Source organism: Onychomys torridus, chromosome 8, assembly GCF_903995425.1.
Source record: "Onychomys torridus chromosome 8, mOncTor1.1, whole genome shotgun sequence".
Lineage (NCBI taxonomy): Eukaryota > Metazoa > Chordata > Mammalia > Rodentia > Cricetidae > Onychomys > Onychomys torridus.
Window position 1 is genome coordinate 86368687 of NC_050450.1, and position 23767 is coordinate 86392453.

A 23767-nucleotide genomic window follows, 5' to 3' on the forward strand; every position below is an offset into this window, starting at 1 on the left:
GATGATGAGATCTTAAATTTTAATGAGTACTTTGAGTGTTTATTACCAAAATGATTATGAAGCATGAATCTCATAAATGACATTATGAATTGCTTTTTTAGTCTATCAGCCATACTAGCTGAACAAGACCTCTAAACAGATATACTAAAGCCAGGGACATGGTATGGAAGTATAGTCTTAGTGGCTTTTCTGTTGAGATCTTACCCTCTTATTTTCTAGGGGATGAGTTGCATTTACTGTCATAGACTTCATTGTAAATAGAATAATAAGTACTGCTTATCTTAAATTGCAAACCTATTCTCTAACTTAACACTTTTTAGGAGACATCAGTAATTTGAGTGATGATTCTGTGTGGGTGCAGGTTTGCAAACAATGGCCTGAAGCCAACCTTGGATGTTGTTCCTTGGGAGTTCCTTGTTTTTGTTTTAATTTTTAAATGTATTTTATCTAGCTGGGGGTGGGTCATTAATACTAACCTTTGGGAGGCAGAAGCAAGTATATCTCTTAGTTGGAGGCCAGTTTGATTTACATAGTGAATTCCAGGACAGCCAGGTCTGTTGAAACCCTGTCTTGGGCCTGGAGAGATGGCTCAGAGGTTAAGAGCACCGACTGCTCTTCCAGAGGTCCTGAGTTCAATTCCCAGCACCCACATGGTGGCTCACAACCACCTGTAATGAGATCTGGCACCCTCTTCTGTATACATAATAAATAAATAAATCTTTAAAAAAAAACAAAACTATTTGAATAGTGTTTTGCCAGCATATTTGTATGTGCATCATACATAATGTAGCAGATTCTTGGAATGGGTGTTTGAAAGTTACCATGCAGGTGCTGGGAATTGAACTCTTAATCACTTAGTCATCTCTCTAGCCCTTTGAATTTTCATGTTTCTATCTTCCTAGTACTGTGATTATAGGTCTGTGCCACCAGGCCCAGCTTTTTATGTGTATGTTAAGGATCAAACTCAAGTCCTCATGCTTGGGGAACAAACACATTACTGTGTTCTATCTGCATGTATGCCTGCAGGCCAGAAAAGGGCACCAGATCTCGTTACAGATGGTTGTGAGCCACCACGTGATAGCTGGGAATTGAACTCAGGACCTCTGGAAGAGCAACCAATGCTCTTAATTGCTGAGCCATCTCTCCAGCCCAATTCTTTTGAATTCATAAGATCTATATTTTTCCAGACTTACCCTTTGCACCTTAAAAATGTAATAGTGATGGATGGTGGAAGGAGTGGGATAGTGGAGAGAGTGTTTTGCTTTTGCAATAAGGTCTTGCTTTGTTGTCTAGTCTGTGAACTGCTGTGCTGGGCTTCAGCCATCTTCCTTCTTAGCTGCCCATTAATAAATTATTAAAGGTAAGAAATGAAGGTTTTGTCGACTATTTTTTTGAGACTGAGGGAAGAGGGAGCTACAATAATCTTTGTAGCTCACTGGCCAACCAGACTGGGCAAATTAAGATTCAGGTTCAGTGAGAGATTCAGTCAAAATAAAACTTTCTTGAGCCTTTAATCCCAGCACTTGGGTGGCAGAGGCAGTCAGATCTCTGTGAGTTGAAGGCCAGCATGGTCTACAGAGTGAGTTCCAGGACAGGCTCCAAAGCTACACAGAGAAACCATGTCTTCAAACAAAGAAAAACAAAAACAAAAAACTTGAGAGCAAGCAAAGAAAGACCTTTAGTGATTACTTCTGACTTTCACACAACCACACACACCTTGTACTAATGTGTAGAGGCCTACACTAGCAAGTCCATGCATCACACACATAACAATACAAGAGACAGAGAAAGAGACACACCCTGCGTCCTTTAAGCTGGGCTTGGTGGCTAACACTTAATCCCAACACTCAAGGAGGCTGCTTAGTGTTTGAGGGCTAGCCTAGAACTCATCAGTCCTCTTGTGTTAGCCTCCCAAATGCTGGAATAATAGACATGAGTCACTATGTTTTTTTAAATATTGGTTATTTGAGTAAATGAGCAATTAAAATTGCTTGAGAAATCTGAGTCAGGATCCATGTGAAATGACTAGGATTGTGGTTAAGATAGTTGGGAAGTTGGAGCAATGCCTTAGTGGTAAAGAGCACTGTTTTTCAGAGGACTGAGGTTCAGCCTCCAGTGGTCACATAGTGGTTCAAAACTGTCACTCCGGTCTCAGAAGACTTGCACTCTACAGGCACTACATGCACGATCTTATATAGACATACATATATCCATACAGTCAATTTAATAAAATAATCAAAATAATTAGATGAAGAAGATATAATACAATATGGTAAGTGAACTTAGTTAATGAGAATTCAAAAAGAAAAAAGAAAATTTAAAGATTTATTGCCAGGTGGTGGCGGCGGCCCCCACCTTGAATCCCAGCACTCGTTAGCCAGAGGCAGGCAGAGTTCTGTGAGTTCGAGGCCAGCCTGGGCTACAGAGCGAGAGTTCCAGGAAAGGTGCCAAAGCTACACAGAGAAACCCTGTCTCAAAAAGCAAACAAAACAAAACAAAAGATTTATTATGTATACAGTATTCTGCCTGCAGGCCAGAAGAGGGCACCAGATCTCATTACAGATGGTTGTGAGCCACCATGTGGTTGCTGGGAATTGAACTCAGGACCTCTGGAAGAGCAGTCAGTGCTCTTAACCTCTGAGCCATCTCTCCAGCCCCCAAAAGAATTTTTTTTTTAAGATTTATTATTTAATTGTGTTTATATGTGGAAAAGTATTATGCACATGAATGTAGGAGGCCAGCAGTGTCAGATCTCCCTAAACCTGAAATTATAGGATAGTTGTGAGCCAAAAGGTAGACGCTCAGTTCTCCACAGCAAGTACTCTAAATTGCTAAGCCATCTTTCTAGCCCCTTGTTTGCAGTTTTCCTGTTTGTTTTTGAAACAGGGTCTTATTATATAGCTTTGGGTGGCCTCTAATATGCTTGTAGACCAGGCTGGTCTGGAATTTACTATGTAAACCCTATCTGACCTTGAATTCATGGAATTCCTCCTTCATGGCCTGAGCACTGGGATTTCTTGACACTCCCCCTCCCCAAGAGACACTCTAGGTATGGTGGCACATACCTCTAATCTCAGTACTCAGCAGTTTAAAACAGGGATATCATAGGCAGTGTGATGCCAGTCTGATCTGCATACGAAATATCAAGCAGTCCATAGGTACAGGAAGAGAACCTATTTTAAAACATACAGCTGAGTGCAGTGGCTCATGCCTTTAATCCAAGCACTGCAGAGGCAGAGGTAGGTTGAGCTCGACAAGTTCCTACATCCTGAGTTCCAGGAAAGTCAGAGCTGTGTAAAGAGACCCTGTCCCAACAAAATCAAAGAATCAAAAAAAGAAAAAAAAAAAAGCAGGTACCTAACTGGCCTGAACTTTGACTTTGATTGTAGATTCCCTCGCCTCTGCCTCTTGTGTACTTTGATAAAGGCATGTGCCAATAAGCCAGGTGAGAAATGTTTACATTCTACCTATAGGTTAATTTAAATTTCATCACCAGAAACTTCAAGATTGTAAAATTTGGTAGGAGTTAACTTTTCTATCTTTTTTTTTTTTTTTTGAGATAGGGTTTCTCTGTGTTGCCCTGGCTGTTTGGTTACTCATTTTGTAGAGTAAGCTGGCCTTGACTTTACAGAGATCCACTTCTCTCTGCCTTTTGAGAGCTAGGTTAAAGGCTTGTGCTGACTCTGCCTGGCCAAGCCAGCTATTTCTTATGCACAAGAATTAAGACAAACTAATCATCACATATGAACCTTTAAAAAATTGTGAATGAGGGGGCTGAAGAGATGGCTCAGAAAATCTCTTAGTTCCTGAAGAATTGAGATTTATAAAGAATATTTTTTACAGTAATTATAATTTTCCTTCTTTAGATATTTAAAAATTGGAGAAAAATTTAAAACCTTATATTTTATTCTCTGTCAGTTTTTGCTAATAAACTTTTGGTAGGAAAATGTGACTGGAGACTGATTAAGTGCTCATCTTTAGTAGGGGTGTTTAAACAGGAAGTTAGGTGGCTGTGCTTCATTGGCTTCTTGGCAGTTGTGGTATGTATGATATAAACTGAGTAGACTCCTCATTCAGTCTCGTTACAGGGGATTCAGATGATAAAAATTAGTCAACAGCATTACTGTTAAAATTGTGTGTGTGTGTGTGTCTGTCTGTCTGTCTGTCTTTAATCCCAGCACTCAGAGGCAGAGGCATGCTGATCTCCAAAGCGAGTTCCAGGAAAAGAACAAAGCTACACAGAGAAATCCTGTTTCAAAACCAAAAACCAAAAACCAACAACAGCAACAAACAAAATCCTTTTTTTAGGTGGGCCTGAGAGATTGCTTAGTGGTTAAGGGCACCGGGTACTCTTCCAGAGTTCCTTTCTTCAATTCTCAGCAATCACATGGTGGCTCACAATCATCTATAATGAGATTTGGCTCTCTCTTCAGGCATACAGACAGAAAACTGTATACATAATAAATGATCTTTCTGAAAAACAAAACTTTTTTTGGGGGGGCACGCAGAGAATTTAGCTCAGTGGTTAAGAGAGCTTGTTCTTACAAAGGACCAGGGTTCAGTTCCCTGCACCCACTCGGAATCTCACCACTTCCTCAGGTAACGGGCATACATGTGATGCACAGACATACTTGTAGGCAAAGCACTCATGAATAAATCTAAAAGAAAATTTTGTGGGGGCGCTGGGGTTGAAGAAATCATTTGGCAGTTAGAGGTACTTGCTGCTCTTGCAGAGAACCCAATTTTAGTCCCCAGAACCCATGCCTAGTGCTTCACAACCCTTTGTAACTCCAGCTCAAGGGAATGTGATACTTGATCTGCTTGAGGACATTCAAGTGTGTGTATGCACATACACAATTTTAAAATAAATCTATTTTTTAAATTTGGATTTATCGGGATTTATAGCACAAACTATAATCCCAGTACAGAGGAGGCTAATGTAAGAGATTCCTTGGAGTTCAAGGCCAGCCAGAAATACATAGTGAGACCTTGTCTCAAGAAAAGGATAAAGATGCCAAAATTTGAGTAATTTTCTGATTTCTAGGAAGCTGTCTTTTTACTGACTAGTATAATTTGCTGGTTATGTGAGTCCTGTCAGGGCCATAGTCTGAAATTGCTACTTGAACTTTTTTACCTTCTAGTTTGAGAGTTCTTATTTGTGAGGTCAAAGATCAGTTAGTCAGTTCCCAAATAACTAAAGTTCTTATGTGTATTTTTCAGTAGTTTTGTGTCAAATTAGCTGTACAACACTTTTCATATAATATTTCCTTTTCCTTTTTAAGTCCTTAGTAATCAAGTATTTTTAAATTGTTAACTTCTTTCGTTTAAATCTTTTGTTAGAGAAAGTTATCTTTGTTAAAGAGTAAGTTTCATAAATTGTATGAGTTTCAGTCATATATTGTGACTTTTAGAAGTTGTTTCGTATATTTTATTTCATCTCAAAAATTTGAAATTTCAGGAGTGCCATTAAGTAGAGTTTTTGTATTGTTTTAAATATTGAAACAGGATTGCATATAGTTGTTGGTCTTAAAAACTTGGCTTTGTAAGCTGTGCAGTGGTGGCACACCTTTAATCCCAGTACTCCTGAGGCATCAACAGATGGATTTCTGAGTTTGATGCCAGTCTGGTCTACAAAGAGATTTCAAGGACAGCTATGGTAGATACACAAAGACACCCTGTCTTTGAAAAGCCAAAAAGAAAAACAAAGCAAAACAAAAAGAGCTTGCTATGTAGTTGAAGCTGGCCTCTTAATTTCTGATCCTCCTGCCTACACTGTACCAAGTTTAGGTCCTTCCCCTTCCTCACCAGGTATTGGGTATTTAACTTGGAGTCTGACACTTGCTAGGCAAGGATTTTATCACTATGGGTTGGAGAGATAGCTCAGAGGTTAAGAGCCCTGGCTGCTCTTCCAGAGGTCCTGAGTTCAATTCCTAGCAACCACATGGTGGCTCACAACCATCTGTAATGAGATCTGGTGCCCTCTTCTGGCCCGCAGGCATAGATGCAGGCAGAACATTGTACATATAAATAAATAATCCTTTAAAAAAAAATTGAATTAAATTTTTTTATAAAAGTATACCTCAAATATTAATATATTAAGCACATTCCTCCAATATTTTCACACATTAGGAAGTAGCCATATTCACAATGCTTACTTTAAGAAATTTTATTTTAATATTTTATAAAATGTAAACACCAAATCATGTTCTTTAAAAATTGGTTATTTTGTTCAGGAGGTAACTAATGTACTTCACAAAGTTCTAACTCTTTAGTCTCCTTTTTTTAGGTTTATTGTTGTGGGTATGAATGTTTTGCCTATATATATGTATTTGCACCATGTGTGTGTCTGGTTCCTACATAAGTCAAAAGAGGGCATGGTATTCCTTGGGACTGGAGTTACAGACTGTTGTGATCTGTCATGTGGGTGCTGGGAACTGAACAGCAGTCCTCTGAAAGAGCCACCAGTGCTCTTAGCCACTGAGCCATCTCTCTAGCTCCCATAAATAAAATCTTAATCTTTTTAATAGTTGGGCATTATAATGTTCTTTTAAAGCTTTATTAGCATAGTCTCTGAGTAATCTTCTTATCCTTTCATTCTGTTTAGTCCAAAAGAAATACTCCCGTCAAAGCCTGCAAAGAAAGAGAAGGAGCAGAGGACTCGCCACTTACTCACAGACTTGCCTCTTCCTCCTGAGCTACCAGGTGGAGATCCCTCTCCCCCGGATTCTCCAGAGCCAAAGGCGATTACACCTCCTCAACAACCATATAAAAAGAGACCAAAGTAAGTTTCCAAAGATGTATAATTTTTATGCTTTATGTATATGAGTGTGTTTTCTTTATGTATTTCTGTGCCTTGGATATATGCCTTGTACTGCAGGAGGCAAAAGAGGGTGCTGGATCTCCTGGGGCTGTAGTTATAGTCAGTTATAAGCCATCATGTAGGTGCTTAACTGCTGAGCCATCTCTCCAAAGCCTTAGAGGTTCTTTCTTTCTTTTTTTCTTTCTCTCTCTCTCTCTTTTTTTCCCCCCTTTTTCAGAGCTGAGGACCAAACCCAGGGCCTTGCGCTTGCTAGGCAAAGCACTCTACCACTGAGCTAAGTCCCCAATCCTTCTCTTTTCTTTTTTGGATTTTCTAGGCAGGGTTTATCTGTGAGCCCTGGCTGTCCTGGAACTTGCTGTGTAGACTAAGCTGGCATGAACTCACAGAGATCTGCCTGGCTCTGCCTCCCAAGTGCTGGGATAAAAGGCGTGTTTCACCACCGCCTGGCTTAGGGATCTTTTTTTAATTAACAAGTTTCTTTTTTGTTTTAAATCTAAAATTTATATATCTTCCACAACTCATAGATGTGAGAGCCAACACATATATCTTTTATTTCAATTTTATGGGAAAACAGTCTTCTTTGCAAGGATGCTTATCTGTTCCTACAGATAGCTATCTTAGTTACTGTTTTATGGATGTGAAAGACACTTTGGCTGAGGCAACTCTTTGGTTTTTTGTTGTTGTTGTTGTTGTTGTTTTGTTTTTCGACACAGGGTTTCTCTGTAGCTCTGCGCCTTTCCTGGAACTCACTCTGTAGACCAGGCTGGCCTCAAACTCACAGAGATCCACCTGCCTCTGTTTCCCAAGTGCTGGGATTAAAGGCGTGCGCCACCACCACCTGGTGGCTGAGGCAACTCTTATGAAAGAAACCATTTAATTGGGGGCTTCCTTCCAATTTCAGACATTTAGTCTGTTACCGTGTTTGGGAGCATGGTGGCATGTAAGCACCATCCAGAGAGCTGCATCCTGATCCGTAGACAGATAGTAGGAGCAACACTGGGCCTGGCTTGGACTTTTGAAACCTCAAAGCCCATCTCCAGTACACACTTCTTTCAAAAAGGCCACACTTCCTAATCTCGTTAACCCTGTCAACGAATTCATATGAGCCTATGGCAACAGTTCTCATTCAAACTACCAAGCATAGTACATAGCTAGCTTTTTTTTTTTTAAAGATTTATGTATTTATTATGTATACTGTGTTCTGGCATGTATGGCTGCAGGCCAGAAGAGGGCACCAAATCTCATAATAGATGGTTGTGAGCCACCATGTGGTTGCTGGGAATTGAACTCAGGACTTCTGGAACAGCAAGCTGGTGCTCTTAACCTCTGAGCCATATCTCCAGCCCCGTAGCTAACATTTTTGTTGTTGTTGAGACAAGGTCTTACTGTGTATCCCTGGTTGTCCTAGAACTCAGAGAAACTGCATGCCTTTAATCCCAGCACTTGGGAGGTACAGGCAAGTTGATCCCTTAAGGCCAGCCTGGTCTATAGTGTGGGTTCCAGGACAGCCAGGGTCCTAGCTACATAATGAGATCCTGTCTCAAGGAAAATAAAAAAAGTTGACACCACCATGCCAGCCCTAACCACATTTTTTTGGAAAAGCAATCCATGTCTCGCTTGTATCTTGTATCTTGTATCTTTTGAAGCCAGAATTCCATTTTAATCACTGACAGTTTATTATTTCATTTTATTTCTGTCATTTCAACAAAAATTATATAAAAAGCCAGTCACTTAATGGCAAAAAGTAACAGTTTTTACTTGTTTTCTTTCTAGAATTTGTTGTCCTCGTTATGGAGAAAGAAGACAAACAGAAAGTGATTGGGGGAAGCGATGTGTGGATAAGTTTGACATTATTGGGATTATTGGAGAAGGAACCTATGGCCAAGTATATAAAGCCAAGGACAAAGACACAGGTAAGTATTTCCATAATTTTTTGATGTCAGAAGGGTAATAATTTAGCAATTACTAATATTTTAAATAGATTTAGTAAAATAAATTTTAGGTTCTAATTTGTTTTCTTAATTATTAAGTAGATTAAATATTCCAAAAGAATAGTTTTGTCAACCATTAGTGTCTGCTCCAGGACCTCCTGGTACCAAGTCCTTTACATAGAAAGCATAATGTTTGCATGTAACCTCTGCCCATCCTTCTGTGTAATTTAAATTATATCTAGAACATTTATGGTACCAATAAAGGCAATTTACAAATAAACATTGTTGTCATTCAAAGATTAATGACAAAGAAAACAGCTCAAAAAGAGCTTTGAGTTGATTGTTGTGACAGTTTGCATGTGTTTTTGCAGGAGAACTAGTAGCTCTGAAGAAGGTTCGGCTAGACAATGAGAAAGAGGGCTTCCCAATCACAGCCATCAGGGAGATCAAAATCCTTCGTCAGTTAGTCCATCGAAGTGTTGTTAACATGAAGGAGATTGTCACAGACAAACAAGATGCACTAGATTTCAAGAAAGACAAAGGTAATAGTAGAAGTTTCTGTTTCTTTAAGTTTATGTGATGTGGTTTTATCTGCAAGCACATGTGTTTCTGCAAGAACAGTAACTGCTATTAACTCCCCATCTTCATTTATATAAACTTTATATATTTTTTCTTTTTTGGGAAGATACAGGTGGGAGTGGGCAGGGTTCTACATAGCACTGACTACTCTGTAACTTACTATGTAGACCAGGCTGGCCTTGAACTCAGAAATCTGCCTACGTCTGCCTCCTGAGTTCTGGGATTAAAGGCATACACCACCATGCCCAGCATTTATTTCATTTTGTTTTGAGACAAAGTCTCCTTGTATCCCAGGCTCCTCTGGAAATCTCTATGTACACTAGGCTATCCTCAAATTTGAACTCAGACATCTGCCTGCCTCTGACTCCCAAGTGTGTTTTATTTGTTTGTTTGTTTGTTTAGTTAGTTATTGTGTATACAGTGTCCTGTCTGTACATATCCCTGCAGGCCAGAAGAGGGCACCAGACTTCATTACAGATGGTTGTGAGCCACCATGTGGTTTCTGGGAATTGAAATCAGGACCTCTGGAAGAGCAGTCAGTGTTCTTATCCTCTGAGCCCTCTCTCCAGCCCCCCCCCCCCCCAGTGTGTTTTTATGTGTACAAATGTTTTTGCTTGCATGGAGGCCAGAAGAGGCACTCGATGTCCTGAAACTGGAGTTGTTTGTATGCAGCCATGTGGGTTCTGAGAATTAAACAAAGGTCCATTGCAAGAGAGCTACAGGTGTTCTTTATTTACTGCAATGTACAGCTTCTGTTTTATATTTGTTTACTTACTTTTATAGGACAAGGTCCTCCCCCCCCCCCTTGTTGTCCTGTCTGTTTTGGAACTTGCTATGTAGACCAGGCTGATTCTCCTGGAGCTGGAGTTGCAGGTGGTTGTAAGCTACCCATTGTAGTTGCTGGGAACCAAACTCAGGTCCTCTGTAAGAGCATTATGTGCTCTTAAATGCTTGACTATCCCTTCGGCTCCTATTTTATTTTTTTGAGGCAGGGCCTTATTAATCTGACACCCTTTTCTGGCCCTCAGGCACACTTTTTTTTTTTTTTTAAAGATTTTATTATGTATACAGTGTTCTGCCTGCATGTATGCCTGCAGGCCAGAAGAGGGCACCAGTTCTAATTACAAGTGGTTGTGAACCACGATGTGGTTGCTGGGAATTGAACTCAGGACCTCTGGAAGAACAGCCAGTGCTCTTAACCGATGAGCCATCTCTCCAGCCTGAGGCACACTTTTAATCAGTTGTACATACCATCACAGACATACAAATAATTTAAAAAACAGCACTCAACAGCTCAGCCTTGTCTCGTTCTTTTTAAGAAAAATCACTGATGCTTGTAATTGGCAATGTGAGTCTTGGATCTGAATTCCTGGCTCTGTGTTGTAGCACCCAGTGTTTTGTATTATCTCTCCATCCCATAACTATTTTTCTTACATTACCAGGTTTTAGATCAGTTTTCTCTAAGGTAATCCTTTTATGTTTATTGTGAGACTATCTTAAAAAATAGGGTGGAGAGTGATAAAAGAAGACAGTAATCGAGAGTCAGCCTTTAACTTTCACACACCATGTGTACATATGAGCCAGAGTATCTTTGTGTACATAATGTGCATGCACACATAATCTAACCCCTTTTAAAAAATACATACGGTTTGGGAAATGTGATAGAGTTCTTTTTTTTTTTTTTTGAGCTGAGGATCGAACCCAGGGCCTTGCGCTTGCTAGGCAAGCACTCTACCACTGAGCTAAATCCCCAACCCGTGATAGAGTTCTTAAAGTCTACCCCCTATATTATAAAGAATTTCTGCCTTTTACTGGAGATGTAGCCAAGTTATACAGCACTTGCTTAGTACTTGAGACCTTGGGTTGGATTTATTTATTTTTTTTAAAGATTAATATGTATACTGTGTTCTGCCTGCATGTGTGCCTGTGCTCCAGAAGAGGGCTCCAGATCTTGTTCCAGATGGTTCTGAGCCACATGTGGTTGCTGGTAATTGAACTCAGGACTTCTGGAAGAGCAGCCCGTGCTCTTAATCTCTGAGCTACCACTCCGGCCCAAAATTTTTGTTTCTATGCTACTAGTGAACAGAAAAATTACTAGTGAAAACCTGGAGGGTTTTGTTTTGATTTGTTTTCAAAAAGCTCAGGCTGTTCTGTAACTTTGTTTGGCTAAGGATAGCCTTTAATTTCTCTACCACACATGGTTTATGTGGTGCTAGGGGTTGGGCTCAATCCTAGGATATTGCTAGGCCTTGTGGTGTGTGCCTTTAATCTGAGCACTTGAGAAGTATAGATGGTTTTGGAGCTAGCCTTGTCTACATATCTACATGGTAGTTTCCATACCAGCCATGGCCACATTGTGAAGCCCTATCTCAAAACACAAACATAATACAAACCTAGGGGTTTTATTTATTTATTTATTTATTTATTTATTTATTTATTTATTTATTTCCCGAGACAAGGTTTCTCTGTGTACCTTTGCGCCTTTCCTGGATCTCGCTCTGTAGACCAGGCTGGCCTTGAACTCAGAAAGATCCGCCTGCCTCTGCCTCCTGAGTGCTGGGATTAAAGGAAGGCATTCGCCACCACTGCCAGGCCAAACCCAGGGTTTTATGCATGCTTAGCAAGCACTCTCCCAAGTGAGCTATATCCTTAGCCTATAGGACTAGTATTTCATGTTATAATACTGGTATAAATTCCAAATTATTTACTATTATTAGTATACTTCTTCCTTTTTTTGGTTTTGTTTTGTTTTTTTGGTTTTTCAAGACAGGGTTTTGCTGTGTAGCTTTGGAGCCTGTTCTAGAACTCACTCTCTAGGCTGGCCTCAAGCTCATAGTGATCTGCCTGCCTCTGCCTCCCAGAGTGGTGGGATTAAAGGTGTGCACCACCACGCCTGGCTCCACTTCTTACTATTTTTATTTGTTTCTGAATTTAGAAGCTCAATTAAATGTTTCATGCTTCTGAATTATTTTTGTAAATTTGTTGTTATTATTATTACCATCGTATGAATGATAGTGTATATGTGCTGTTGCACACAGGTAGAGTTTAAAGGACAATTTTCAGGAATTGGTTCTCTTCTTAGACAATGTGCTCTGGGGATCAAACTCTGGTTTTGAGGTTTGCATGGCAAGTACTTCTGTAAAACACCAAGCTATCCTGACAGCATCTTTTCCAATTATTTTTACTTAAAGTTTTTTCACACTTACCTTATTTTTGTTTATGTGTAAGTCTGAGTTTATAGCACATTTATATGGATGCCCATTGAGATTAGAAGAGGTCAGATCTTCTGAAGCTGTGATTATAAGCAATTGTGAATTGTGCTCTGGAGGTAGAGGCAGCCATAATTCTGTGAGGCCAGACTGGTCAACATGGTAAGTTCCAGGCCAACCAGGGCTACATAATAATCCCTCTCTCAAAAAAGGGAGTAGAGTGGGCAGAGCTGGAGAAGATGATCCTCATTTGCTATACACTCACATGTCAGTGTATAACTATCTGTAACTCCGGTTTCAGTGGATTCAATACCATCTTCTGGCCTCTTCAGGCATCAGGAATGGATGTAGTAATCGCCAACTGATTGGGTCTGTAATTGTTAATAGACTCCGGTCATGAAGTATAGTAATATAAACTAATGGTGGCAGATCTCTTAAAAATGTAAATAGTCCGCATACAGGTAGTATAGGACTCAAGATTTATTGATTTATTACTTATTTATTATATAATCTTTATTTCTCTGTGTGGCTTTGTGCCTTTCCTGGGACTCACTCTGTAGACCATGCTGGCCTCGAACTTACCCAGATCCACCTGCCTCTTCCTCTTGAGTGCTGGGATTAAAGGCATGCGCCACCACCGCCCGGCTACTTATTTATTATAAATGATAATATAAATATAAGTAAATAAGTAAATGATTATTTATTCCAGTAGTATTATTTATCCTTGGTAAGTTATTTTATTAGTCTAATTTTTAGGTCCTTCATCTATAAAATTAAGTGGTTGTTCCATAGAGACTACAGTGAACTTGAGTTATATTCAAATTTGAGCACTGTTATTTCAATATTTTTTTTCCATGTTATGTAGGTGCCTTTTACCTTGTATTTGAATATATGGACCATGACTTAATGGGACTGCTAGAATCAGGTTTGGTGCACTTTTCTGAGGACCACATCAAGTCATTCATGAAACAGCTAATGGAAGGATTGGATTACTGTCACAAAAAGAATTTCCTCCATCGGGATATTAAATGTTCTAACATTTTGCTGAATAACAGGTAACATAGTAACTGAATAAGGCTAATCACTCTTTCCCTTTCTTTTTGGTTTCGTCTAGATAATTAGGATTATGAGCAGTGCAATTTTTTCCTTGTCATAATGTTGAATGTGTTCATTTATTGTTGTCTCTCCTCTTATCATCTTTCCTGATTTAATGTTTGAATTAATAAGGTGGGATTGCAAATATTTTTTAATTGCTAAGATTCTAGGGTATTGCTCTACTAGAGAACATACCATATAGTCAATAAATAGTGGTGTTACCCAGAATAAACTTAAATATATGTTGAGTTCTTAATATTCTTCTTTAGTGGAAAGAAACATTCCTGCCTCTTTAGCTGCTTTTGAGACTTTGTCAGTGACTTCCTTTTAGAGGAAGACCTTGCCTCAATACACACAGACACACACAGTGGTAGTGGTTGTGGTAGAAGGTGGATTACCTGAGATTGTCCAAATTTTAACACTAAAAAGCTTGAAAGTTCACACTGTGCAGCTGAGTTTAGTAGTAGAGCTAAGCAATTTATTAATTTTTCAATTTAGGAAGCATCTTTTGATAGTTGTTTCAGACAAGGTCTTAGCTCAGATGGCTTTGAACTATGATTCTCTTTCTTTGTCTCCCAATTTCTGGGATTAATGCATATACCACCACAACATATCCACGCTTGTTTAAGTTAGAATCACCTGGAAAGATGTAGCTTTAAGGAATAAATAGAAATTTATTGTAGATGTAACCGTCTTGTTAAATAAGAAACACAGAGCCAATTGCAGAGTTAAAAGCCAAAAGCAATAGCTGAGAGCCGAAACCTTACCCTTCACTGCTGCTCTGTCTTTCCTCTCTGCAAGAGAGCTACTTCCTGTGTTTTTCTCTTTTTTTTTTAATAGACTTTCTGTTCTCTCTTCTCATTGGTTGTAAACCCAACCACATGACCTCCTCGTCACTGCCTGTCTGTACAGACCTCCAGGTTTTCTATGGTTGATATCGAGATTAAAGGCCATGTGTCTCCACATGCTGGCTGTATCCTTGAACACACAGAGATCCTGCCTAGCTCTGCCTCCCAAGTGTTGGGATTAAAGGCGTTCACCACCACCGCCCAGCTTCTGCTATGGCTTGCTCTGACCCCAAGGCAACTTTATTAATATACAAATAAAATCACATTTTAGTACAAATAAAATATCACCACAATTTATCAGAAAGACTGACAACGAAGAATCAAAATCTGTGACATTGCTTATACAAAAGCACATACATATGAAAGAGTGTAACGTGCCTCTAATACCAGCACTAAGGGAGGAGGAAGGGTTTGAAAGTAGGGATGGGAATATATCTCAATTGGTAGAATACTTGCCACTGTGCACCAAGACCTTTGTGCACACATAGCAGTTTCATGGCCAGCTTGAAACTTTGAGACCCTTATCTCAAAGAGGAAAAAAAATAGTATTATGTCTAGAAAACTATAAACATAACTTTATTACTAGAGTAAGAACTAAAGCAATTATGGTGAAAGACGAGGCCCAATTGTGACTGGGAACCAGTTTATGATCTTTTATATCCTACTAAGGAGGTTACTCTTATCTACCGTTCAGGGGGTGGGGGGCATTGAAGGTATGTGCGTAAAGCACTATTTAAAATTATACTTTAATGCCTTCATTGTGAGGCAAACATGATGTATAAAGATTAGTTCTTAAACTGGAACTGTGTGTACATTCCTATAATCCCAGCTACTTGGGAAGTTGAAGTGGGAGAGTCAGGAGTTTGATGCTAGCTTGGACAATTTAGTAAGACACACTTTTGAAAAAAGTTGCGTTTTTTGTCTGTTTTGTTTTGTATTTTTTTTCCTTGTCCATCTTTGCAACTCAAAATCTTCTATTAATTTTATATCCATAATTCATAGTTAATTTGTAGTCTCAGCTACTTGGAAGGCTGAACAGGAGAAGTGTGCATTTATGTTTGTCCAGTAACTATTAGACCGTCTTGCTGGGCATAGTGGTGCATGTCTTTAATTTCAACACTCAGGAGGCAGAGGCAGATGGATTTCTCAGTTTAAGACCAGCCTGATCTACATAGTGAGTTTCAGGACACCTAGAGGTACATAGTTTGACACTATCTGAAATAAAAAAGATTTCTGTCTAAAGCTAAGTGTAGTGGTAAACACCTATAATACTAGTTAGCCCTTGGGAGGCAGGGGCAGGTTTTATCTTTAGGAGTTCAAGGCCATTTCAGGCCAGCCAGGGATACATAGTAAGATCCTCTATGAAAAAACAATTGTCTCACTTGTACACCAGGCTGGCTTCTGCTTGTGCAGAATTGTGTGTTAGGATTAAAGGTATGCACCACCATAACCTGGCTAAAAAACAAATTCATTCATTCTATTTATTTATTTATTTATTATTTGTTTATTTATTTATTTGGTTTTCGAGACAGGGTTTTTCTGTGTTACGGCTCTTTCTGTCCTGGAACTCAACTTTGTAGACCAGGCTGGCCTTGAACTGAAAAAACAATTTTTTTTAAAAAAAGATTTATTTATTTTAAATGTGTTGGTGTTTTTCCTGCATGTATATCTATCTCTGTGAGGGTACCAAATCTCATATAATTTGAGTTAAAGACAGTTATGAGCTGCCATGTGGGTGCTGGGAACTTAACCCAGGTCCTCTGGAAGAGCAGCCAGTGCTCCTAAACACTGAGCCATCTCTCCATCCCTGAAAAAACAATTTTTAATGAGGAGTAAAGTAGCATTATAGCTGGGACTCAGTAATATAACTCAATCCCAAGTACTACAAAAGAAGATTTAATGATAGCTGACAGCTTGAGACTTTTTGGCATTTAATATTATATTTTCTTCTGTTGACATTGCTTCTTCATGGGAGGTTATCTCAGAGCAAGTAATATAGTTCTGTTTTATATCTTTTTTTAGTGAGATCCCCCTTCCCAGTCCCTGACTTCCCAGAGTCATACTGAATTTCACACTAAATTGAACTCTGTCATGGTTACTAATTGAGATGTGGGGAGCCACAAGTCAATTTAATCTGTCAAGTTTCTACTCCTGCTCACTTAGTTCTGTGTATTCAAAGGTCTCTCACCCTCACCTCTGGGCTAGGATGTTGTTTTTATATTTTTATTGAGTGCCACAGAAGATAGGACTGAGTGGGGGCCTAATTATAGTGAGGCTTCCAAGGTGATGTGTACTGCCAGCACTGGCTCCTTTGTCCAGTCTTTCTTAAGGAAGTTGGAGAGTCTCCTGGGCATATTGTTCTCAAGGGTGGTGTGAGATGGCCAGGAGAAAATGTGAGAGGTTGTCAGCAATAGGGAAAGAACCTACAGTGGGGGAGAAGAGCGAGGCTGGTTTCCATTGTATTTGTTATATGAGTATAAAAAAGACCAGTTATTCATGGGCCTTTTGTTATTTTATTTTATTTTTAAGTGAATGAGTGTCTCACTCTGTAACCTAGAGTGTGTCTTCTAACTCATAGTGATCCTCCTGTTTCAGTCAGCCTTCCAAGTGCTGAGATATAAACTACCACATCCAACTTGAGCTCTTATTGTATTAAAGATACCTGTTTTTCTGTTGTAGAAGGCTACTAAATGTGATGAGAGACTAAATGTAGGGAAACCTGTTAAAAATACAATAAGGGCTAGAGATAGCTCAGTGGTTAAGAGTACTTCTGCTCTTGCAGCTAGCCAGGGTTTGGTTCCTAGTATGCATAGGAGAGCTAACAGCCAATTCTAATTCCAGGGCATCCACTGCCCTTTCCTAACCTCTGAGGGTTTTTTGTTGTTTTTTAAGTCGGGATTTCTCTGTGTTAACAGTCCTGGCTGTCCTGGAACTCACTGAGATCTGCCTGCCAAGTGTGGGGATCAAGGATTCTTGCATGTATGCAGTGTGTGTAAACTCATGCAGGCACACATATACATGTAAAAGTAATATATATGCTTATATTGAGACAGTCTTACTATGTAAGCTGCTGGCCTGGAACTCACTATTATAGATTAGGCTGGCCTTGAACTCACAACAGCCCACCTGCCTCTGCTCTAATTAAAGGTGTGTACCATCACAGTTGGCACTGGGGCATGGAGGAAGGGGAGAGTATCTTTAAGTCAGGCATTGGTGGCAGAGGCAGGTTGATCTACATAATGAGACCCTGTCTGAATACTAAATTAAGTAGAATCCAAGAGAAATGGCCATAGAGATAGGAATAAGGAAAATACTTAACTGCAGTATGGTCATGTTTACAGTCATAGATCTCAAATTCCAAATTAGAACACTTCAGAAGAAAGTTTGCCAAGTAAAAGGTCAGAAGTGACATTAATGGAGTGTGGGATAAGCAAATATGCAGCACAATCAAGGACAGGAAGTATAATGTGATAGACCATTGAATTTGGAAGAAATAAAATTGTTGAGTACTTTAATTCATGATAATCCTCTAGCTTTAGCTTCCCAATGTAGGGATTAAAAGCATAAACCCTACTTTCAAAAGACATTTTAAAATCATGGCCTCAGAAAGGATTCTTTGCTATTTCTATATGTATCTATTTCTTCCTGTCGTTGGGATATAATATATAAAATATAATAGGGTTTTCGTTCTTTTGTGTATGCCAAAATTTGGCAGTACTTCCACAGCAGAGTTTCAAGCTAGCTTCAGCTATCTTTAGTATAATAACTAAATAATAAATGTGCTGGAAATATAGCTTAGTATCAGACTTTTTGCTTAGTGTATATGGGGTTCTAAGTTCAGTTCACAGCATCAGAAGTAAACAAGGGAGAGTGCAGTGGATCTTGTCAAGTATGATGATAGTTCAATCCCAGAACTCAGAGTGGAAGGAGTGAACTGACTCCTCCTGCAGGTTGTTCTCTGACCTTCTCTCTCTCTCTCTCTCTCTCTCTCTCTCTCTCTCACTCACACACACACACACACACACACACACACACACACACACACACACCATGGCATACACACGAAAGTAAAGACTAATAACCACCTTTAATCCCAGCACTCTGGAGGCTGAGTAGGCAGATCTCTGAGTTCAAGGACAGCCTGGTCTACAGATTGAGTTCCATGACAGCCAGGGCTGCACAGAAAACCCTGTCTCAACCAAAAACAAAAACAAAAGAACTAAATAAATAACCAAACAAGTGAAGAAATATTTTTCTTAGTCCTTACTATGATTCATGCAGCAAATAATGCTGGTGATGTTAAAGGCCAGCATAATTTTCATAGATATGTTCTTGTAGTTCTGCTTTGTACCTTAAGTTTTGGGTCCTCTTGAGACCTCAGAATAACAATAGTCAAGAAATTTGAGGAGCTCTGTTTTTCTTGATGGAAGATAGTTTTTTTTTTTTTTTTGTTTGTTTGTTTGTTTTTTTTACTTTTTCTTTTCTTGGAATTTGCTTATAAATTGTTAAACTTTAAAATATTATGAGCCAGATAAAGTGGTTCATGCTTTTAATCCCTACATTTGGGAAGCTAAAGCTAGAGGATTATCATGAATTAAAGCCAAAACTGGATAACGACTCAGGAGGCAGAGGCAGGCGGATTTCTGTGAGTTCGAGGCCAGCCTGGTCTACGGAGGGAGATCCAGAAAAGGTGCAAAGCTACCCAGAAAACAAAACAAAACAAAACTGGATAATGTAGTGAGATCCTGTTTCATACAGTACAAAAGGAATATTTTGGGCAAATGGATAAAGATGTCCAGACTCTTTACTGTGAATGATAGTGGTTGATTTAATATAAAATGTTGTTGCTATTTTTTTTTGTTGTTGTTTGCTTTAACATTCTGTCCTTTTGCTCATACTTTTGGGGAGCACCTCCTATGATAGCCTCTTTTCTTTACTATCTGATTATATAGTTATGTATGTGCATTTGTGTTTTACCTATGTGTATGCCTATGTAATGGTGTCGGATCCCCTGGAACTGTAGTCATAGACAGTTGTGAGCACCATGTGGGTGCTTGTAATTGTCCTCTGGAAGAGCAGCCAGTGCTCTTAACTGCTGAGCCTTTTCTCCAGCCCCTACTATCAAAGTTTTGTCTTACCTGAGCTATCAGGTACCTCAGATGCTGTCAGTTCCCTCCAAAAACTTTTGTTAGCATTTCATTCTACAGAGGTAGCAGTGCTATAAAAATTAAAATAGATGACTTAAATTTAGATAAACAATAATACTGAAATTCTGTGTAGTTAATAGTTTTTAAGTAAGGGCCCCAATTTTACTTAAGATTTATTTTATCTGAGTGTTCTGTCTGCATGTACAACTTTATGCCAGAAGAGGGTACCGGATCCCACTATAGATGGTTGTGAGCCCCACTATATGCTTGCTGGGAAGAACTAAGGTCCTCTGGAAGAACAGCCAGTGCTCTTAATCTCTGAGCCATCTGTCTAACCCCATGTGTTTAATTTTCTTAAATTATTCCTTGGCATCACTGTATACTGAGGGTTGGGAATGTAGTTCACTTAGTAGATACATGTACCTGAGTTTAATACCTAGTACTACAAGAGATGGGGAGGAGATTGAAGAGAGAGGGAGAAGGAAGAAAAGGAGGGAGAGAATGGGAGAGAGGAGGTGGTGCTGGTCAAATTAGACAGACACTACCAAGCAGAATCAGAGGTGGTTTTGATTCTTTAAAGGAGTGAGTATCATGCTGCATATGATAGTGCAGAGGCATAAAGATTATGAGTTTGGGGACAGCCTGGAGTCCATAACAACATGTAGACTCAATAAGTAAAGGAGTAATTATCAAATTACGGTTTTTCTGACCAGCAATATTTGTATCGTGTGCGGGCTTGTTAGAAATGCATGTTCAGAGCCAGGTGTAATGGCTTGTGCCAATAATTTCAGCAATTAGGAAGCTGGCACTGGAGGATTACTCTGAATTTAAGGCTAGCCCAGGTGTGGGTTCTTAGGCCTGCCTGGGTTTCAAGTGAGATCCTATCTCGAAAAGAAAGGAAAAATAAATACAGATTTAGGAGCTCAGAAGTAGAGGTTGCAGAGTGCTTGCCAAGTATGTGTAAGGCCCTGGGTTTAGTCCCCAGCATTATTGGGGGGGCAGGGAGTATATTCATGAACCAAAACCTGTTATTGGATTCATGATTTTTGTAAACGAAGCATAGGGAAGTTTTTTGTTGGTTTGTTTTTGTGTGGTGTCAGGGATCAAACTTAGGGCCTTAGGCTTGCATGTTCTCTGCCACTCAGCTGATTTCTCCAATTTTTGGTGCTTTGAGATAGGATCTCACCCTGACGCTCAAGCTGGCCATGAACCTGAACCCCTTGCCTCTAATGCCAGTATTAGAGGTATATGCCATCATACCTGGCCTTAACTATCTCTTCGTCTAGAACAGACCATTTGTTTTTTTTCCTCCCGTTCCATCATTAGGTATTACTTTAGCAGGTAGGAAATACAGATGTCTACTACAAAGTAAATATTTAAGCTGACTGGTGGTGGCGGCGCACGCCTTTAATTCCCAGCACTGGGAGACAGAGGCAGGCAGATCTCTGTATGTGTGAGGCCAGCTTGGCCTACAGAGCGAGACCCAGGAAAGGTCCAAAACTACACAGAAAAAACCTGTCTCAGAAAACCATAAATAAACAAACAAACAAACAAACAAATAAGTTTTAAAGGCCAAGTGTGATGCTGCACACCTTTAATCTCAGCATGATGAGGCAGAGAGGGTGGAGCTCCAAATTCAAGGCCAGCATGGTCTGTAGAGTGAGGTTGAGGCCAGCCAGGGCTATGTGGTAAATTCCTGCCTTAAAATAAAAAATAAATAAACAAAAAAATAAATAATTAAAGCCGGTGTGAGAGATATCTACCTATAGTCACAGTTCTTGACAGGTTTGAGGTGAAGTGATTGCTTAAGGCTAGGGGCAGGAGACCAACCTGGGTAATGTAGACTCCATGTTTGAAATCAAATTTTTAAAATGCAGTAATATGGCATTATGAACTTCGTCAGGAGAAGGTAAATTGAGGAGGGTAACCTTTAATTTTAGAAATACCAGGCATTGAAACTATTTTTTATAATTCTTTTAGGTCTTCAGTTGGCACTTAAAAGTTTGCAAGTGTCGTTTGAGAGCTGCTACTTTTACTTATGAAAATAATTGTTTGTTTGTTTTACAGCGGGCAAATCAAACTAGCAGATTTTGGACTTGCTCGGCTGTATAACTCCGAAGAAAGGTGAGGTATTCATCAAAGCTCCATAAGGGAAAGTTTACTTGTATCCATTGATTCAAGGCCAACTTTGGCATGGCAAGAGCATTATCTCAAAAAAAAAAAAAAAAAAAGTAAAACTGTGGGAATAAGAGAGGAAACCTTTTGATTTTCTGATACTCTGAAATGCTACAAATTATAGTGACTTTTAAACTCCTTAAATATTTGAATGTTGTTATCATCTAAATGTTTTTTTGTTTGTTTGTTTTTTGTTTTTGAGACAGGGTTTCTTTATGTTACACACATGTCCTAGAATTCATCAGGCTAGCCTTGAACTCAAAGAAATACACCTGCACTGTCTGTAGAGTGCTGGAATTAAAGGAGTGGGCCACCATGCCCAGCCTTCAACTGTTTTATTTATTTATTTGTTTGTTTGTTTATATGTAAACAGTGCTTTGTCTGCATGTATGCTTACAGGCCAGAATAGGGCACCAGGTCTTATTATAGGTGGTTGTGAGCCACCATGTAGTTGCTGGGACCACTGGAAGAACAGCCATCTCTCTAGCCCCCTCATTTTTTAAAAAAAAAAAAAAAGACTTTTTGCTTTTAATCTCTGTGTGTGTGTGTGTGTGTGTGTGTGTGTGTGTGTATTGCTTTCTCACACTTAACTGAAAAGGTATCAGATCCCACTGAAATTGGGGTTGTGTGTGTAATGTGTATTTGTGTATATTTATGTCTGAGTGTCTTCCACATGTTTATGGATGCTGGCATTATAGGCATTTGCCACCATGCTGTGCAGCACCTAGATCTTAGAAACTGAATTCTTCAATCAGCCCTTCACTGAAATAAGTTCACACAAATTGGACTAGAAGTTTAGTTACATATTTTCCATCAGAAGCAGTTGTACATTTACAGCCTGATGGTTTTGTGTTTCAGTCGCCCATACACGAACAAAGTCATTACTCTCTGGTACCGACCTCCAGAACTGCTGCTGGGAGAGGAAAGGTATACACCAGCCATTGATGTTTGGAGCTGTGGGTAAGACTATTAACCTTTTGTTTTGTCTATAACTCACATAGTATTAGCATGTACTGTTCTGTCTCTTTATTAGCCATTTGTCTTTCTTCCTAAGTGTATGTACACTTACACACATACATAAATACAGATAAAAGTAAATTTTATTTTTTAAAAAAAGGAAACCACTTAGCAACTTACTTCAGTGGCTCAGTCTTTCCTGAATCTGGTAATGCTTCTGTCTCCGCCCCCAGTTAGCTGGGATAAGAAGCATATATCGAGGGCGTGGCGGGGTGTGGGGTGGGGTGGAAGAAGCATATATCACTATGCCCAGCTTATCTCAAGTCTTTTAATTAACATTCCCCTTCCATCTCTTGATTTTCATTTGTTTCCTTAACAGTTTGTGTAGGGAAAGCTGGATCATCTATTCTATAAACTTCTCATAGTCTGGGTTTTTGTTGTCACTGTCACAAAAACCAAAAACAGTGCTAGGAATGGGACTTCATAGCTCAGTGATTTGCCTGCCTAATATAATATGTGAAGTCCTGTGTTTAATCTTCAGTTCTGCAAAAGGCTAGTTACTTCATTTTGTTTTATAGTTTTCCAGGTAGTGAGGTGGGTTTTCTACTGTCCTGAACAAATGACCAGTGAGAAGATTTGACTTACTGGTTTTCTTGTTTATTAGGCTCATTAGGAACTCGTAGACTTATATGTTTCATGTAATAATTGTATTCTTTTTTAAAATATGTATTTGATTTGTGTATGTGTGTAAGAGGGAGAGAGAAGAGGATGAAGAGAAGAGAGAATAGGAGAGAGCGGTGCAAGCATATGCCAAGTTTGTAGGAGTGCCCACATAACCCAGGAAAGGGTGTCCGATCCTCTGGAGCTAGGTAGGCAGTTGTGAGCATCCTGACATGGTGCTGGGAACCAAACTCTGGTAAAGCGAGTGCTCTTGATAATCTAGCCATCTCTCCAGTCTTTATTGTATTAATATTTGTTCAAACTTCCTAGTCTTTGTCTAGTGTAA

General features: G+C 39.3%; 1 protein-coding gene across 9 annotated transcripts in view; it reads left to right on the forward strand.

The window, feature by feature from the left end:
* Cdk12 (cyclin dependent kinase 12) overlaps positions 1-23767 on the forward strand; it is an 86387-nt gene that overhangs the window by 11850 nt on the left and 50770 nt on the right. For all 9 annotated transcript variants that reach the window (XM_036196149.1, XM_036196145.1, XM_036196147.1 and 6 more), the window contains exons 3-8: positions 6605-6781; positions 8594-8733; positions 9123-9293; positions 13405-13594; positions 21697-21753; positions 22663-22764. In XM_036196149.1, coding sequence (XP_036052042.1) covers positions 6605-6781; positions 8594-8733; positions 9123-9293; positions 13405-13594; positions 21697-21753; positions 22663-22764 — 837 coding nt within the window. The remainder of the gene's footprint in view (positions 1-6604; positions 6782-8593; positions 8734-9122; positions 9294-13404; positions 13595-21696; positions 21754-22662; positions 22765-23767) is intronic.